This window comes from Symphalangus syndactylus, chromosome 5, assembly GCF_028878055.3.
Source record: "Symphalangus syndactylus isolate Jambi chromosome 5, NHGRI_mSymSyn1-v2.1_pri, whole genome shotgun sequence".
Classification (NCBI taxonomy): Eukaryota; Metazoa; Chordata; class Mammalia; order Primates; family Hylobatidae; genus Symphalangus; species Symphalangus syndactylus.
Window position 1 is genome coordinate 35,867,542 of NC_072427.2, and position 17,331 is coordinate 35,884,872.

The window sequence follows — 17,331 nt, forward strand, 5'->3', positions numbered from 1 at the left end:
TTAGGAGCCACCATTTTATCAGTCCTGAATCTTTTGAAGTGAAAACATTAAAGTGACAAAGTGATTCTGTTTGTTTTATAGTATCTAATTGGGCTGCTTTGCAGACCTAATGAGATTAGAGGGAGGAATCGTTCGCCGCCGCTACAGAATAAACTGATACATTACTACCAGCCACAGGTTTTGAAGATTGTACAGCTTGTCTTATTTTCTTTTGTTGTTATTCCTCTGTCTTCCCTCTTTCCTCCTCCCGCTAAATAATTATTTGCTAGTAGATCGTGGGAAAAAAAAAGGAGGAAAAAAACTCGAGCAGCCCAGGACTATAATATATATCTATTTATTATATGTCTTTCGGTTAATTCCTGATCTGAGGAGCGCTGTTTTTCACTCCCATGCGAAAGTCACCGGCGGGTAGGGCCTGATTGCTACTTTTCATGCATAGTTTTAGACACAAGAGGGCATTGTGACGTCGCGCCCAGCGGCACCCAGTCGTAGGCCGAGTCCCGCAGCCCCACGTGGGGGCCCCGCGCTCCCATTGGCCAGCGCCGGACGAAGCTGCCACATTATTTTGTTACTTTTCAGTCCCTATTTGGAACTGCTCTCGCGGCAGTTCAGACCTCGTGCTCGTCCCCCTCGCCTGTCTGTGTGTGGTATCCGTAGGTCCGGGGCACTTTTTTTTGGTGTGTGTGTGTGTGCGCGTGTGTGTGTTGGGTGTGTGTGTTTTGAGGGTTTGCCGGGGCGCGGAGAGGAGAGCCGGGCCGAGGGGAAGGAAGGAAGCCGCAGAGCTCCCCGGTCTCGGGCTGCGTCTCCCCTCCAGCGCTCTCCTGCCTGTGCGCTCCGAGGCGGCCGCGGCGGTGGCGCCGAGCGCTCCTCGCTGGGGACGCGGCGCTCGAGCTGGGAGCAGCGAGAACCCTTTGCGGAGGCTTCCTGTGCCCGCTGGAGTTAGGATGCCAGGGCGTTTGATTTGCACCTACTGAGCCCGGAGTTCCTCCCCGGCCCTGGGAAGGGCTTGCAGCGGCGGCGGCGGCAGCAGCGGCAGTAGCAGACGGAACAGCAGGCTCTCCTCTCCGAGGGGGGGCGTCGAAGCGCCCGCGCCGGGCTCCCGCCCTCACCCTCCGGCGCTCCTGCGGCCCCAAGCCACCATCTCGTAGCCCGCGTCCTTTTCTCGCCGCGAGCCCCAGGCCCGGACGCCTCTAGGATCGGACCCGCGCGCCCCGGATGCTTGAGGCTGCCCCGGCGCGTCCCCCTACAGGCGCGACACGCTGAGTGACCCGGAGGGGGCTCGAGCTCGCCCCAGGAGGGGCCCCCGGCCTCGGGACCCCGCGCCGGACCTGCTGGGGAGCCGACGATGTCCGCGCAGTCCCGGGCATTGACGCGCTCGACGCAGCCCAGGAAAGGCGGCCGGCCGCTGCCCGCCGAGCCCTAGGCGCACAAAGCCCGCGCCCGCCGCCCGGCCCCGGCGCCCGCCGACGACTTTGCCGCCTGCTCCGCGGCTCTTTGTCTTCACTTGGGGCGGGCGCCCGACTCTGGGATTTCGCTGCGAGAACGAGCTGGGGGGGCCGGGGACGAGCTCTCGGTTTCCCGGCCGCCCCCCGCTCGGGCTCGGCTCCCCCCTCCCCCGCACCTCCCCGGCCCGGGCTCTCGGCGCTTCCACGCTCTCGGAATCACGACCCCTCCCTGCCATGTATCCGCAGGGCAGACATCCGGTGAGTAATTGCAACTCGGTTTATTTAAGCATCTATCAAGGCAGGGTAAACGAGGCAGTTTATCTGGCACCTCCATTTTGCTTGTTGCTACCTTTATGGTGTGTGTGTTTGTGTGTGTGCTCTCACACAAAGGGGATGCGGCCGGGGGGCGCCGTTGAGAGAGGAGGTTAATTCCGCGCGAGTGGCGCGGGGGACTGCTTGTGTTCCAGGGGGAGCTGTTCACGCGGTCCCCGGCCCCGCTCTGAAGTCTCCCAACTCACCCGGCTTGTCTCCCGCCCCCGCCTTACTGGGGAGAGGGAGGCCCTTGGTGAAAGGCATGGGAGCCCCGCGGCCGACGGGGAGAGATGGGGCGCTCCCCCTCCGCCCCGTCGGAGAGCTGAGAAACTTGCTGGGAAGGTTCTGGGCTGAGGGTGGCCTCTCTGGTTGGGCGCCGCTGGGGAGGGGCCGGGGCCGCTCTGAGCGCCGTCTCAGGCCCCCGCCCCCTCCCCTGTCTTGTCTTTGCGGGCTCCAGGCTCCCCATCAACCCGGGCAGCCGGGATTTAAATTCACGGTGGCTGAGTCTTGTGACAGGATCAAAGACGAATTCCAGTTCCTGCAAGCTCAGTATCACAGGTAAGGCCGGTGGGGGCCGCCCCAGGGCTGGCGGGGAGGGGCGGGTCCCTGCGCGGCTCCTGCCATCCCCTGCGGGGACAGAGGGGGCTCCCAACCCAGGGGCGGCGGGACAGCCCGGGCCTCCGCCTTTTGTTTCCCCTTTCCGAGCGCGCCGCCTTAACCCTTTACTGCCCGCAGCCGCCGGGCTCCCAGCGCCGCCCGTGGGGTCCCCGAATGAGGGTCTAGGTCGCGGCGAGCGGGTTCACTCCGGGTTCTGGGTGTCGGGAGCCAGCGTCAGGGTCCTGCTCCCCTGCGGCCGTGATAAGTCCTCTGGCTGGCTCTCGGGAAGTTTCGAATTGTTTCACATCCCTCTCCCCACGGCGGGGACCCAAATCCCCCCGCGTCCTCAGGCTGTGGGATAATGGGGGCGCCCCTGGGGGGTGTCAGGGAAGTGGAAAAGTGGCTCTAGAGGCCCTCGGGTGGGGGCCTCAGAGGAAGCTGTCCAGGCGCCAGGCCTGAGCCGGCTCCTCCTGCCCTCGCAGCCTCAAAGTGGAGTACGACAAGCTAGCAAACGAGAAGACGGAGATGCAGCGCCATTATGTGATGGTGAGATGCGGCCGCGGGCCTGGGGGGCGGTTGAGGCGCCGACCCCGGCCGGGGGAGCGGTGTGGATCTGGGGAGATGAGCGCCAGGTCCCCACCACCGCCCAGCCGCAGGGCGGCCCTGGGAGAGGGCATCATCTGGTCTTGCCCTCCCCTTCCCCAGCTTCCATTGCCGGGGCCACTTGGAGGAGGGTGAGTGAGGGGAGGGACAGAAAGAGAAACCCCAATTCCAGGCCGGAGACTTCTGTATTATCTTTGTGTGCCTTTAATTTGTGTTTTGAAAGTTTCCCAGGGGCTGATTGCCATCGCCCTATCTTGGCTAGTAAGATAGGATTGGACCAGCCCATGTGAAATTAGGGTTGGTAAAAATCTCTCTTAGTGACCTCCTGGGAGTGTTTGGAAACTTTTCTGCTTTGCAGCTGGGATCTAGCCAGAGTGGGACAGAAGCCCTCCTTCCCCAGGGTGTCGTGAGGAGTGGAGAGGCCTTATAAAGCTCTCTGCGTCCACTCACCTCCTCAGGGATCCCCCAGCTGGGTATCTTGTCCACGCTGGGGCAGTAGGCAGACTGTCTTCCTTTTGCCCAGCAAGTTTTAATCTTCATTTGTGAGAGGGCACGGCTCCCTGCACTGCTTTCCACATAAGAGGCCTTCGACACAGTGCTAAATAACTCTCAGAGGACAAGAGGGTCCCAGTGTACACACGACTCCCTGTTGAACCTGAACCTTGTATAAACAGGATATAGGGCACATGTGGTGCTTGTGGGAGGGAGGGCCCAGCTCCCCTTACTACCACATATATAACGTTCTGTTGAGATGAGAGGAACACTCGCCCTTGTCAGCTCTTAAACCGCTCTGTAAGCTGGCTTTGGGGTTTGATGTAAACTTCTTTAGCAAATGTATCGTAAAAGTATGATTTGGCCAAAACCTTTCCAAGAAAAAAATGATTTTGAAAAATGATCAGATTTCTGTGTTGTCTGTTAATAGCCATTCTTTTTACTTTTAGTACTATGAGATGTCCTATGGCTTGAACATTGAAATGCACAAGCAGGTAAGTGCTCTTCTCTTTTAAAAATATATTTCATTTTTTAAAAACTTATATATGTGGACTTCTTATGTTCTCTCGTTTGAAAGTGAGCCTGGTTCTTCGATTCCTCCCCCTTCTCCTTGAAGAGTGAATGGATCCAGTCCTTGAAATGCAAAGGTCTGAGGCTTTGCTGATTTTTTTTTAGACACGTTGAGCTTTTAGCATTTGAGCTTGTGAAATTAGTCCTGGTCTTGGATCTTGGTGGAGGATAAAGGACCAAAGGGAAAGAAGTTGTACCTCTAGGATCTGCTTTACAAACTCCTGAAAGCCCAGAGGTGGCTGGCTGCTTTTATCTGTTTTAATGTAAAATTCTCAAGAGGAAATGCAGGAGGATTTTTTTTCTTTCTCTTTTTTTTTCTTTTTGCAAAAATGTGATGTTCTGCCTTGATAAGATTAAACTTCAAGAACCTTAAAAGCCAGGCTGAGCTGTCGAAATTTAAGGGAACGAAGCCACTAACTGCTTAAAAATATAAAGCCAGAATGAAATACAACTTCAATGCCTTGCATTGACAAGATGGCTTTCTCGTCTCTGTCTTGATTTGAAGGCAGCCGAATTTCCATTTTACAGAGAAGGAAGCTGAAGCTCCTGGGTGAAGTAACTTGCCCAGGGGCAGCCTAGCCAGGACTTTTGAGATGGCTGGAGGTTTAGCTCAGCTTTGAAATCCTGAAGTCAAACCAGTTTAGCTAGTGTGGTGTTGTTTGATGGATATGTAAACTACCTGGTATTGTCACTCTTCTAATAACAGTATACCTCAAACCGAGCAAATACAAACACCCTTTATCTCAGTGCATATCAGTAACTAGTCCCAGTGCTAGGCTGGGCTGTGGGAGAGGCCTGTTTGTGTATTTGTGTTCTGAGGAAAGGCTGCCTATAATTTGGCTTGGCCAACGATTAGAGTTGACTTGGCACGTATAAATGGAGCAGGCAGGCCGGTTGTTCTTTTTAACAATTGGTGTTCATGAAATCTCAGAAGGCTGTTGACTCATTCTAGCCTTTGGTGACCGTGACTTGAATGGATTTTCTGCTCTAAATTAACAGTCATTTACAAGGTTTCAATTTTGCTCTTTAAGGAGGCAGGACCCAGGGCAGGTGAGAAGGGCAGGTGACCCTGGAAAGTGGGCAGATTCCTACCCACTCGAGTGGCTTCCTGTAGAGCCTTTGGGATCTGTAGTTTCCTTTCCCCTCCTGGAGGGAGCCCCAGTATTGGGTGAAGGGAAGCCAGAAAGGGGCCTGAGTTTATTGAGCAATGTGTGGGAAGCCAGCTTGTGGCTTCCTGAGGGATTAGTTAGTCCCTTAGGAAGGCACATGAAGGCTACCATGTTTTTACTTCTTGACACACAGAAATAATAAACAGACAGGGTGTTATATGTAAAGATATTTCTCCTTGGAAAAATAGAATAGAGACAGGTTCTGCAACTGGAACGGGCCAGGTCCCGGAAGAATGCTTGAAATGGAACTGGGGTCCCAGGTGTTTCAAGGACCTTGGGGTGTATGCAGGGTGCCGCTTCCTCCCTTTGTCTACCCTCTCTTAATTTTTTTTTTTTCCTCAATGCTTAGTATCTTGGGTGTGTTTAAAGAGGGTAATTGCACCCAGGTTTAAAATTTATAGCAGCAGTTATTGTAAGAGCTTGGTAATTAAGGTGTAATGTCTCGTTGCATGTTGAGGTCTGCATGGGTGGTGTTCCGCATGTCTGTGAATGAATGGTGCTTTGGCGCTAAGAATCCACCTTGGCTCGCAGCAGATCTGTTCTGTGAGTCCTGGGGATGCTGTGAACGCAGGAAGAGTTAAATATCTTAACGCATTTGGTGGTGGGGTTTATATAAAGAGCAGCTGTGTACATCTGGGATTTCTGGCCATTCCCCAAACAAGGTTCTTAAGGGGAGAATGCCTGGGGTTTGGCTACGTTGTCTCATTTAATCCTCTCAGCTGCCAGTGGTGGATAGAGGCATTCTTTGCCCCCTTTTTATAGGTGAGGAAACTGAGGCTTCAGGGAGGCCAGGAGGGCAGAGCTGGGACTCAAATCCAGCCCTCTGGCTTCCCCACTGGGCACTTTACCTTGATTGCCACTCACCTTTGCCCTCTAGCCTGAGTTCCCAGCCTGAACATGTGTGCTCTGAATGCGGTGGCTTTGCAAGCTTATGGCAGTCTCTGAGTTGGGTGAAATCACCCTGTGGCTGTGGAGGAACAAAGAGGCAAGGAGGTGAAGAAACCTGTGCCGTGAAATGCAACCCTGACCTAATGGAGCTGGCCACTCCCTAGGTTTGCAAGCGTTCTGTAGAAGAAAGCCCTGCCACTAATTGTAGCGTGGGTCTTGGGTGCATTTGGCGAATGGTGGTTAGGCCTGAGCAAACAAGTTTATCAGCTGACCTGTTTAGCGGTTGACTGGTGTTTTATCTGCACACACAATCAAGTGACTGGAGTGCTTGAATTATTCATGCAGTGTCCTGCCCTCTAGACTTGACTGTTCGTGTGATTACATCTGCCTGGAACAAACAGGCTGGATTCTTCATCTTTAAGCTGGGGTGGGGGTGGGGACTGTCTGTACTTTTATATAATAGATGATCTACAGAGCTAGCACCTTGGGAAGTGTGGCAGTCCTCAGCCTGCGCGCATACACGCACACACACTCCACCATCACCGCCACATATTTTTTTAAAAGCTCTCCTTTGCTGGCTCTATGGGAAATGCCAATTAGCTGGGAACCTCGAGTCCTGCCAGATGGGCCCGGGTATTGACAGAGGGCAGCTGATGAGGTGCGTCCAGCTCGTTTTTATTTCACTGAGAGGTTAAACTCACTGTGGCTGGCTCCTTCTCTGGCTGTTTCTCTGTCTCTCTCTTTTTCCAAGCTGTCAAAATCCCAGAGAAGTAATAAATGGTTTCTCCTCCTACTCTTCTGCCTCCCTCCCTAATTATGGTAAAGCAAAAATTACAGAATCACAGGCCTGGCCCGGGACTTCAAGAGGTCACCCACCTCCACCAAGCCCCCTGCTTCCAGGCAGAATGTCAAGGGTGGTTCAGAGAGGCTGGGGAGGCAGTGATGACTGACCGGCTCATCAGTTGCCATCTTGTTTGTGCAGAGGCTTTCCAGTGTCAGCCACAAATAACAAAGCCAGCTTAGAACCTGGGGCCCCAGAGCGATTGCCATGCATTGGATTTGAGGCACTGGCACTCTGAGAAGCTGGGTCAGGCAGCCTTTTCACCCACTGTTGGTGAGCACTGATGTTTTTGAAAGTGGACTTGAGCCATTTTGATTTTGGGGCAGTGTCGTGCCAACACAATACAGTCACCTTTTTCTGTGAACTGAACGACCTTTCCTGTAAGTTTCTTTTTGAATCCTGGAACTGGAAGAACCCTTTGGCTTCTCATGCAAACTTTTCAAGTTACAGATGAGGAAATGGTAGCCCAGAGAAGGGAAGCTGATGTACTCAGTCATACAGTCCCACGTTAGTGGTAAAGCTGCTACTGCTGCTTCCCTTCCAACCCAGGACTCTTTTCTGTAAGACTCAAGAAATGAAGAGTGCTCCTTTTCTAATGTGTTCTGTGTCTTTAATTACTATTGCTTCTTTCTGTGTTATTATCCAAACAGGCTAAGGCTACAAAACTGGCCCCACCAAAGTCCAAAGTACCCCATTTCGGGTTGTATAATCATATCGCTGAACCCTTATTGTCCACAGTCCTGTTTTGAATTGCCAGCTATTTGCACAACTAATGATTTGATGTGTGTAATAATAATACATAATGCATAACTAGCAATCCCAGAGGAAAGACTCACAGACAGGGAAAGGTGGTACAACCTGTGAACCTTTTACCCTAGCCATGGGGTGCCATAAACACAGGGCTGAGGTGGGAAATGGAAAATCCCCATTTGTCACTCCCCTCCCCTCCCCGCTGTGGATCTTCTCATCTAAATGATAAGGGGCTCGCCTGGAAGATCTTGAGGCACACAGAAGTTTTGTTACCACGGTGAAGGTGCAAGGTACAGGTGGCCAGAAGGAGCTACCAGGCAATGAGGTTACAAAAGACCCTGCCCAGGAGTTGAGCCTATCTTGATAGGAGAGTGGGACCACTTGCAAAGTAGAAGGGGTCAAAGGTCCTTAGACTAGGGAAGTGCCTATTTGTGTGGCATCTGAGTTGAGCTGTGAAATTTTTTTTTCTTTTTTGCCAGAGTGCTGGCATCCAAGAACCCCCCCATACCCTGGTATCTGTCTTGACTTTTCCTGCCACATTGATCTTGGAACAGACTGTAATCACATGAGTCCTCGCATTGAGTGGGTGCCTGCCTCGCTCAGCTTTGGGGTCTGCTGGGCTCCAAGCTCCCTGCATGCTGTCTAGCTAGAGGGAGGTTGCCCCACCCCTCAAGACTGCCTTTGGACCCCTTTTCTCTAGTTGCCAGTGGGAGTGGTAGAGTGGGGGTTTCAGTGCTTTTGGGGTCTTTTCCTTCTTGTGCATTTGTCATTGAAATGACCCTGCGAGATGAGCAAATGGCCCCTTGTCCTTACTTTACAGATCAAGGGGTGGGAACCTGGCTCCTAATTCAGGACTCATTCTCTGAACTCTCTTGGACCAGGAGCCCATGGCAGACACGGAGTTCTTCCTTTCCTTGAACTCCTCCTTCCCACCTCTCGGAGGAAGGCTCTAGGCTGTTTGTTTCCATTTTGTTGAAGGAGTGAGTCAGTCAAGGAATAAATCTCCTTTTGCTTTCTACGTGGGAGAATGTCATTCTATCTCATTGTTTGTACGAAATACTGGGACACCAGGGGCAAACAGGTGACAAAGACCTAAGCTTGGCAGTGTTTTCCCCTGTGATCTGGCACTCATTCCTCATCTCATTTTTGTAGGTATGAAGGAAGCTCCTCTGCTGAGGTCTCTATAGCACTTAGTATGTAATAGGTGCTCAGTAAACATCTTGGTTTTTCTTCAAAATTTATTCAGGTTATCTGACAGTAGAGTTCCGATTCCCTGAGCCCTGTGAGTAGGAAGTGGGGATTTTAGTTGTGGGCTGGCCGCCCGCTCTGCAGGCTTCCTCCTATGGCCCAGCATCCAGTTTCTTCATCAGTGAAATGAGGGGGTTGGATTCATTCCCAAAGCAGTTATTAGGGGACTGGGATGTGCTGGGTGTGGGCAGGGGTTGGTTACACAGCCGAATAAGACACCATTCCCTCTGCGGGGGAGTCGGATGTCTAAATAAGTAATTGCAATGCAGTGAGGTAAGTGCTAATGTGGCCCGAGTGTCATAGGAGGAGCACCCAGCACAGAACAGCTTATTCTTCCTGGGAGAGGAGAGTCGGGTGAGAGCGGACTTCACTGAGGGCTTTACTTGTGGCGAGTCTGAAAGGGAGGGCAGGGTTTATGAGGCAGAAGTCGGCAGCCGAGGCCCCTCCAGGGTGGCAACAGCTCGCGGCAAGGCAGTGAGATATGTTCTGGAAGCCACACGTCTTCGGAATGATGTGGGGCGGGGACTGCACTTGGGAAGTGAGGCGAGGTGGTGACATTTTGCAGCAGAGCGATCTCCAAGGCCCCTCTGCCCTTGCAGTCGCGGCTCCCAACCCGGTGGCTCCCTCCATCCCTGCACGGCTGGCTCTCCAGGGCTGGCCTGAGTCCATCTGCCTTGGGGTGGGGGCAGGGGCCCTCTCTGCGCCGTCTGTGGCCTGCTCTGCCTGCTTTCCTACCGTAATACGCTGCTTTGAACTTTATTCCCCAAAGTGGCATTGTCTCCCTTCTCATATTGGTAATTCTGTAATGACTGGTTATGACCCGCCCCCTCCCCCATATTTAATTCTCATCAGCCCAGCTCTCCACTTTGCTATTAATGATAGCAGCCAGCAAAATAGCTTTCAACATGCCATTGACAGTCTGGTTTAAGAGAGCACTTGAAGTAGTGCTAGACAGCTGAAAGCACCCATAATTGTGTACCAGAGTGAGAACTGCCTGCTCAAGGGCCTTGTTTTTATATGCTTAAAGGGACAATATCTTGTTTTCAACAAATGCTCTCTGAGACTCACAGCCAAGATGCTTTCTTCCTTTTTCTCTTTCCTTTCTTCCTTTGGCTTTCTCTTCTCTTTCAAAATACATATTTTAAAAAAAATTCTTCATAAAATAATTGTTCCCTTCAAGTTGGGGTTAAGGAGAAACTTAAGGAAGGGGGAAATGTCCTGCCGCCATGTAAGTGGGGAATATTTGGTGGGTTTGTTGTTTTGAAGCATCGTCCTTTGCAGGAAGCAAGCTGTGGGTCAGCCTTGCCCTACTGAGGGTCCTTAGGACCTTGTGTTTCTCAAGGAGGTAACGGGAGAGTCTGAATTCGTGTCAGCATTGATTTTGAATTCTTTTGTTTGCTAAGGATGTTGCACAGTCAGTGGGCTGTGGAGCTGTCACTGTGAATGTTTAGGCAGAGGCCACCTTCTGGGGGAGGGCTGGAGGAGAGAGAGGGGTCACCTTGTTGGAGAGTCAGGCCAGGACCGCTAAGGAATCAGATTCTAGGACGCTGTTTGCTGCAGAGTTGGTGGCCCAAGAGGCCCATCTGGAAATCAACAGGGTGGGTGGGGCAAGGACTTGTATTCTTCAGTAGAGGTTCATACCAGGCTTGGAGGGTTAACCAGGGGGCCCGTCTAGTCCACCTGGCAGATTTTATCTGAGAACAAATACTTTTCTCCCCTTCACACCAGCCGACTTCATTATTGCTTTGAAAATGCAGTCCTTTGGAAGAGGTTTCCTTTGCCTCTGTGTCACCAAAGCCCCCCATTGCCAATGTGTCCTGTGAAGGGAGAAGAGAGAAGCAAGTTCCCATTTGTGGGGCCTGAGAGGCCAGGGAAAGCCTGTTGGGGCCTGAAGTCTATGTTGTCCTGTTCTCTCACAGGCTGGCTGCTCTTGGTAAAGGGTAGGAGCATGGATGGGCTTGGCTCGTGTGTCTTAGGTGGTTCCTTCCATCACCCACCATGTGAATGATAGGATCCAGTGTTCTGGCTGCTGCCACCACCAAATAATCCCAGGGGAAATACTTTCCTGAGGACAAACTGTTTGAAAAATTTGACCTTCCAGATATTATAGATTATACTGCTATGGCCCCTTAGAATTTCTGTAGCACTTGATTGCAAAGCAGCTTCGACATTTTCATCTTAGCAGCTAAAATAATGGGTATTTGGGTCCAGGACAGACAGACACCAGGATAAAAGCATCGGAGCATACCCTGAAAGCTTGGGGTGTGAAGATGACCTGTGTACTAGAGGGCTGTATTCTCAAATTGGGATGGGGGAGGTGAGGCCTGTGCTGTGACAGGACTGAGTTCCATGAGGGACAGGACCATTTTGTATTTGTTTTCACTAAGGGTCCTGAACCCTGAGCAGTGCCTGGCCCATACTGGATACACAGTGTGCATTTTGTTGGGACTCAAGGAAGGAAGGTAATATTCCAGCTAAGGGTTCTCTCTGACCCTGAATAGTGTTATGGACTCTTTAGGAAGGATAGAAGCGTTCTTAATTTTCTGACAGAGTCCTGTAGGCTGCAAACGTTGTGATTGTAGAAAGAGTTGTAAAGGTGTCATGAGCCTTTATTTAAAAGTGTCTTTAATGTATCTTAGGCATCTTTTTCTTTTCCTCTCACACTATGGACAGTTTAAGTGCAAAAGGGGAAGAAGGCAGGGTGGGGGTGCGAAGAGATAACTGGGAGGAAGAGATGACAGAGCAGAGATGGGGAAGAGACCAGTGCTGAGTGGGTGAATTGGTAAACTCGGCTTGCCATGCCTTGGCTGTTTGGGCATGGAGTTCCAAGTGTTGTGGCCTTATCTCATGAGCCTTTTAAGTTTAACTATTGTTCACAGCTCTTCTACTGCTTTTTTTGTTTGTTAATTTTGAATGAAAACTACCGCAGGCCGATAGAAGTTTTTTCATTTGCGTTTGGGCTGGAAGGCTGACCCTTTCCTCAAATGGAGACTCAAATGCAGAAGAGCTCTTCCCACTAGTGTTTTAGCGCTGAACACCAAATGCAATTTGGGTACAGGAGAGGGCTCTCCCTTCCTGGTCAGCCATGAAGACTTGAGGTTTAGACTCCACCACCCTGCCAGCTATATGACCAAAAGGTTGGAGGAGGCGGCCTTTCACCCACTCCCCAAATCTTTGCGTTGGGCTAGCCCTCGACAGGTCTTTGCTGCGTTTGGATCTGAAACTGATTAATTCTGATAATACTGGCAGGGGCATGCTTTGGAACCGGTGATGCTTTGTGATTTCTGCTGGGGAAAATGAGAAGAGGAAGGCAGTTCAGTGCGGACTAGTGGACAAGGGATGGGAGTCCATTCTAGCTCTCTGGTGGGGGTGAGGTACAAAAACTTCTATTAACCTTCCTAGCCTCTGTCCAGGAAGAAGTAGGACACTCAGAGGGCTCAGAAGCAGCAGGTGATGCCAGATGGTCTGGATTGAGGGTCCAACTGGTCGGGTGGGATAGAGGAAGGAGGAGCAGGGGAGACAGAGGAAGTGAGCCTGTTGGCACTGATTGGTCAATAGGTCTTTAGCTCGTCCTTAAACCCTTACCTGCTTCTTTTCCTAGAAGGAGGCCCCTTCCTCTGATCTCTCTCTCCAGTGAAGCAAGCTAAAGTCCAGTTCTTATTTTGCTTTGCCTAACAGCAGAAGTCCTGGGGAAAGACAGGAAGAATTGAGATTGATGGTATAATCCCTGTCTCCCATCCCTCAATCCCTGGGATTTCATACTTTATCCCAGAGAAATGGGGGATCTCCATGAAGCCAGACTTGAAATGGGGGAGAAGCAGCCTGGTTTACAGCTCGAAAGATGTTCCCCTCCCCTGCAGGGTCCTGCCGCTGTTGGCCTGGTGTCGGTCTCCATGTCACCCAGTCCTTGTGTGTGGCACCCATAGGCCTGGCCTGCAGGAACTTGAGAAGTGTCTAGATACCCCTTTCTCTTAGCCTTTTGGGTTTTCTCACTATTCTCTTACCTGATTTTTTACCTTACTTCTCAAGAGACCCCTACCCAGCTCTTCCTCACTATCCATTTGCCCAGGGATATTGGGCAAACTTCCTTCTTAAACTCCCAGGATGTTGAATGCCCATTGGGCCTACTGGGTGATGGGTGGGGTGGGTTCCCAACAAGCCAGTTTTTCTTGGCCAGTGGATTCCCTTTCTCCCTCAGAAGATCACAGGTTCTTGCTGGGTGATCCTGGAGAGTTAGGTGTAGAGCACCAGAAGCTGGGAGATTTGTCTTCATGGCTAAGAGGTTGGCTTTGGAGTCAGACAGATGTGGGTTTGAGTCCCAGATCAATTCCTGTTGGTGTGTGACTTCGAGCAGACTGTTTGACCTCTGTGATCTTCAGTTTGCAGTGGAGATAATAATAACACCTGCCTGTTGCGGCAGTGCTGCCCAGTGGAACTTTCTTCAGTGATGGAAATGCTGTATGTCTGCACTCTTCAGTAAGGCAGCCACCAGCCACGTGTGGCTCTTAAGCACTTGAAATATGGCTACTGTGGCTGAGGAACTGAGTTCGAAATTTAATTACATTTAGCTAGCCACAGGTGGCTGGTGGCTTCATAAATTGTACAGTTACAGTTACAGGGAGTGCCGTGAAGGATGCATATAGCCTGCTTAGCACAAAACCTTGCACATGGAAAGGCCGAAGCAAGGTATTCTCACAAGGGGACAGAGTCCCCAAATTGTCAAGGCCTCAGACATAGAGGACAAGATCCTTGGTGTTACATACGTTGTAAGATTTCTCAGAGCCTTTTCCCATATGTGACTTGTTGGCTCTACAGTCCTGCAGCGTAGGCACCGTGGGCGCCATGCATCAGATAGCAGCACTGATGGTTAAAGAGGTTAAGTAACTTGCTCATTGTTGCACAGCGGACCAGCGGCCAGTTCAGAACTGGAAACCAGGCCTGCTTCCCTCGTGGACCTCAGTGATCTTTATCCATAGGCCATATCAAGATGAGGTCTTCTGTGGTCTTCCCACATGTCCACTCCCAGACCACCATACTACAGGCATCGATTCCAGTGCTGGGAAGAAACCAGATGAAACCTTTAAGAATTCAGTAAAACATGAGCGTCAGCCACATGTGGATCAGGGATTCCCACCCTGGGCGCTGTTTACATTTGGGGCTGGATAATATTTTGTGGTGAGGTTGTCCTCTGTGTTTAGGATGTTTAACAGCATTTCTAATCTCTACCCACTAGTTGTCGTTATCAGTGCCCGAGTTGTAACATCCAAAAATGTCTCTAGACATTGCCAGGATCCCTTGGGGGAAACAATTACTATTGGTTGAGAGGCCTTGTTGTAGAGGAAGGAGTCTGGCTCTAACATGGGAGATTTGCTTACCACCTGGTCTTCCTGTGTGGTCTTCCTGTGTGACAGCTTCTTGCCCTCTCTGGGCCTCATTTGCCTCATCTGTAAAATGAGAGATCAAATGGTGTGGCTTGGGAGGAGGTCAGTTTGAGAAGGAGCATATCATATAAAATAAGTTTCTAAATGACTGATCTTGATTTTCGTAGCCTAAGAAATGCCATCACTCCTGCCTTCCTTATTTGGAGAAAGAAGACCCTCTAACCCTTTTTATTTTAATTTATGGAAAAGGTATGCTCTTTGGTTGTGAATAAGATGGTAGGTAGATAGAATGGGGCTCTGTCTCTGCCCCTCACCTTATTCTTCCCTCATGCCACTTGGGTTTTCCAAAGAGTCCCTGCCCTTAAAAAGTCCTAGCCAGCATTTCATTTGTAGTGCTGACTGGATGGGGGGAGACCCCCAAAATTTAATGAGCTGTCTCTGCAAGGGTAATGTGACTTTTACAGCCTGTTGAGGGGCAAGGGGAGATTTGCATAATGTTCCAAGGGGGATTAGGTGGCTGGGGGTTGCCATGGCAACCCCACAGGGATGCATTGAGAATTTTTCCTCCTGGCAGGAGTTGGCCAATGGAGTCTGGGAAGGTGGGGGAGGGGGCAGGGGGTTATCTGAGGGGAGGGAGGAGGGGGAAGGAGAGAGGGAAGGGTGGGGGTGGTGTGCCTGGGATGAATGGGCAGTGTTGGGGGAAGGTGTCATCTGAAAAAGCACTCCCTGTTCTGTCTGTACAAGCAAGCTCTTTGAGAGCCATCTCCCCCAACAAGTAGGGGTGGGAGGCGAGCAGAGTTTAGTGTGTTTGGGAACCAAGAAATTAAAGTGAACAAATATTTAAAGATTATTGGATCTTGTTAACAGGAAGCCTGGTAGATGGAAACTGAAAGTCTGAGGAATGAAACTCTTAGAGTCCTAAAGCCAGGAGGGACTTGAGCTGTCATCTGGGCCCTGTGGTGTCTGCCTCCAAGTCTCTGTTGGGTCTCCATGGAATGCTCCCAAGGGCAGGGCACTCACACAGCACCTAATTCATTTTTGAGAGCTCCGATTATTACACTGGACTCAGATCAGCCTTCTTTATTTGGAAACTGAGGCCCAAGTGCAGGGTGGATCTGGGCTAGGAATGCAGGACTCTAGACTGTATGTTGCCACCTGTTTCCGGGGTTGGGTTGCCTGGATGTATGCTAGCTTGGCCTAACCATCCCCAGTTCCCTTACACTGTAGACCCCTGGAAGAAAAGGGGAGGTCGGATTCCTTTCAGGGAAGTGTGCAAGAGGGTTGTCCCAACCCCAGCAACTCCAGAGTCCCTTGCCGTTGATTGGTCCTAACTGGGGAAGGGTGAGTGTGTTTCCTCCTCCCTGCTCTGGCTCCTCACTGTCATCCTCACCCGCCTGTGAAGGGCACAGGGGCTGGTGCCCAGAGTGTCCTCACAGGCCGGCTCACGCCAGCATCCCCTTCCATCCCCCAGGAGACAGATCCTCAGGGTCACGGAGGGGGCTGGGCCTTTCTTGTACCAAGTCCTCCCAGCATAAAGAATTCAGCAGGCGTCCTCGGAGGGCATAAATATTTAATGGCGTTGTAGTTATATATAATTTGATCAATATGTCAGTGCTAAAAGGGCCTTTAAGAAGGCTTACCTGTCATTGAGTGATCTGTGATGTGAACCTTCACTAGCCCCACCAGTAGCTGGAGGGGCTACATTTCCCAAGGCTGCCGCATGGATCATTTGTTGACCCTCCTCCCCTTCTTATATTGTAGCACTGCTTCCCCTGAGAGCCCATGGCGTGGATGGAACAGGGCCTGAGAACCCCACCCCAGCTTTTGTTGGCTGTCCCCTGGCCCCCCCATGGATTTCTTCCTCTGTTGATAAAACACCCACTTGCTTTATTTCAGTGTTCTCTGAGCTCGGCCTAAGGAGAAACTACCTGGCAAGGAATATCCTCTTTTAGTCAAATCATTGAGGGGCTTTCCATTTAGTATTGCCTAGGAAATGCAATGGGATATTTTAAGTTAAAATTGCCCAGACGTGGTATTTTTTTTTTTTTTTTTTTTTTTTTTTTGAGACAGAGTCTCGCTCTGTCGCCCAGGCTGGAGTGCAGTGGCGCAATCTCGGCTCACTGCAAGCTCCGCCTCCCGGGTTCATGCCATTCTCCTGCCTCACCCTCTCCAAGTTGCAGGGACTACAGGCGCCCGCCACCACGCCCGGCTAATTTTTTGTATTTTTAGTAGAGACGGGGTTTCACCGTGGTCTCGATCTCCTGACCTCGTGATCCGCCTGCCTCGGCCTCCCAAAGTGCTGGGATTACAAGCGTGAGCCACCGCGCCCGGCCCCAGATGTGGTATTCTGAATCTGGGTGATTGGCGCCTGGCTGCTGGGAGGCTGCTGAGAAGGTTGGGGCCAGGGCCACCTCTTTCTGCACAGCCTCCCACCCCAGCTTTTCCTTGCAGCTCTGGGATTTAAATCAAGATGAAGCAGACTCTCTTCAAACTCCAAGGACTCAGTCAGAGAAGTAGGTAAAACCTGATTAAAATTTAAGAACCTCAGAGCTGACTGAGATGACACCCCCAAACACACACGTTTTCTAGAGGAGTAACCTGAGACCCAGAGGCCTGCTGGGATGAAAATCGGCACTTCCCCATGGCTTTGCAATGTAATTCACCTTTCAAATGGGCAGATCCCTTCCTCATCTCATCTTTCACACACATCCGCAAACCGGTCTCCAGACTCACAGTACCATGCTCTTTGCATGACACTGCCCTGATTTTCCGAAGAAGAAATCCTCATTTCACAAATGTAACTAGAAGCCTAGTAGCATGGGATGGCTGCTTGCCTGTCTAACAGACGTGGAATTATTTCCCGCTGAATGCAACAACTTGGAGAACCCTGGCCTGGTTGTCTTAGCCTCACCAACCAGTCTTTTTGAATCACAGAAACTGCACAGTAGGGGCTTGACACTTAGAAATATGATATCATTGTTCTTGCCTAGAGGCTCTTCCACAGTGAAGCACAGTTTTGCTGATGGACAGATTTG

At 51.1% G+C, this 17,331-nt stretch overlaps 1 protein-coding gene across 36 annotated transcripts in view; it reads left to right on the plus strand.

Moving 5' to 3' along the window:
* Nucleotides 1–537: 537 nt before the first annotated feature.
* Nucleotides 538–17,331, plus strand: part of TLE3 (TLE family member 3, transcriptional corepressor) — a 50,167-nt gene continuing 33,373 nt past the window's right edge. For 10 of the 36 annotated variants that reach the window (XM_055277961.2, XM_063640186.1, XM_063640190.1 and 7 more), the window contains exons 1-4: nucleotides 548–1,703; nucleotides 2,215–2,315; nucleotides 2,837–2,900; nucleotides 3,899–3,943. In XM_055277961.2, the coding sequence (XP_055133936.1) occupies nucleotides 1,680–1,703; nucleotides 2,215–2,315; nucleotides 2,837–2,900; nucleotides 3,899–3,943 (234 nt within the window). In that variant the 5' untranslated portion in view covers nucleotides 548–1,679. Of the gene's footprint in view, nucleotides 1,704–2,196; nucleotides 2,316–2,836; nucleotides 2,901–3,898; nucleotides 3,944–17,331 lie in introns of those variants that run through there. The other 26 variants (XM_063640181.1, XM_063640182.1, XM_055277936.2 and 23 more) reach the window with 10 other exon arrangements.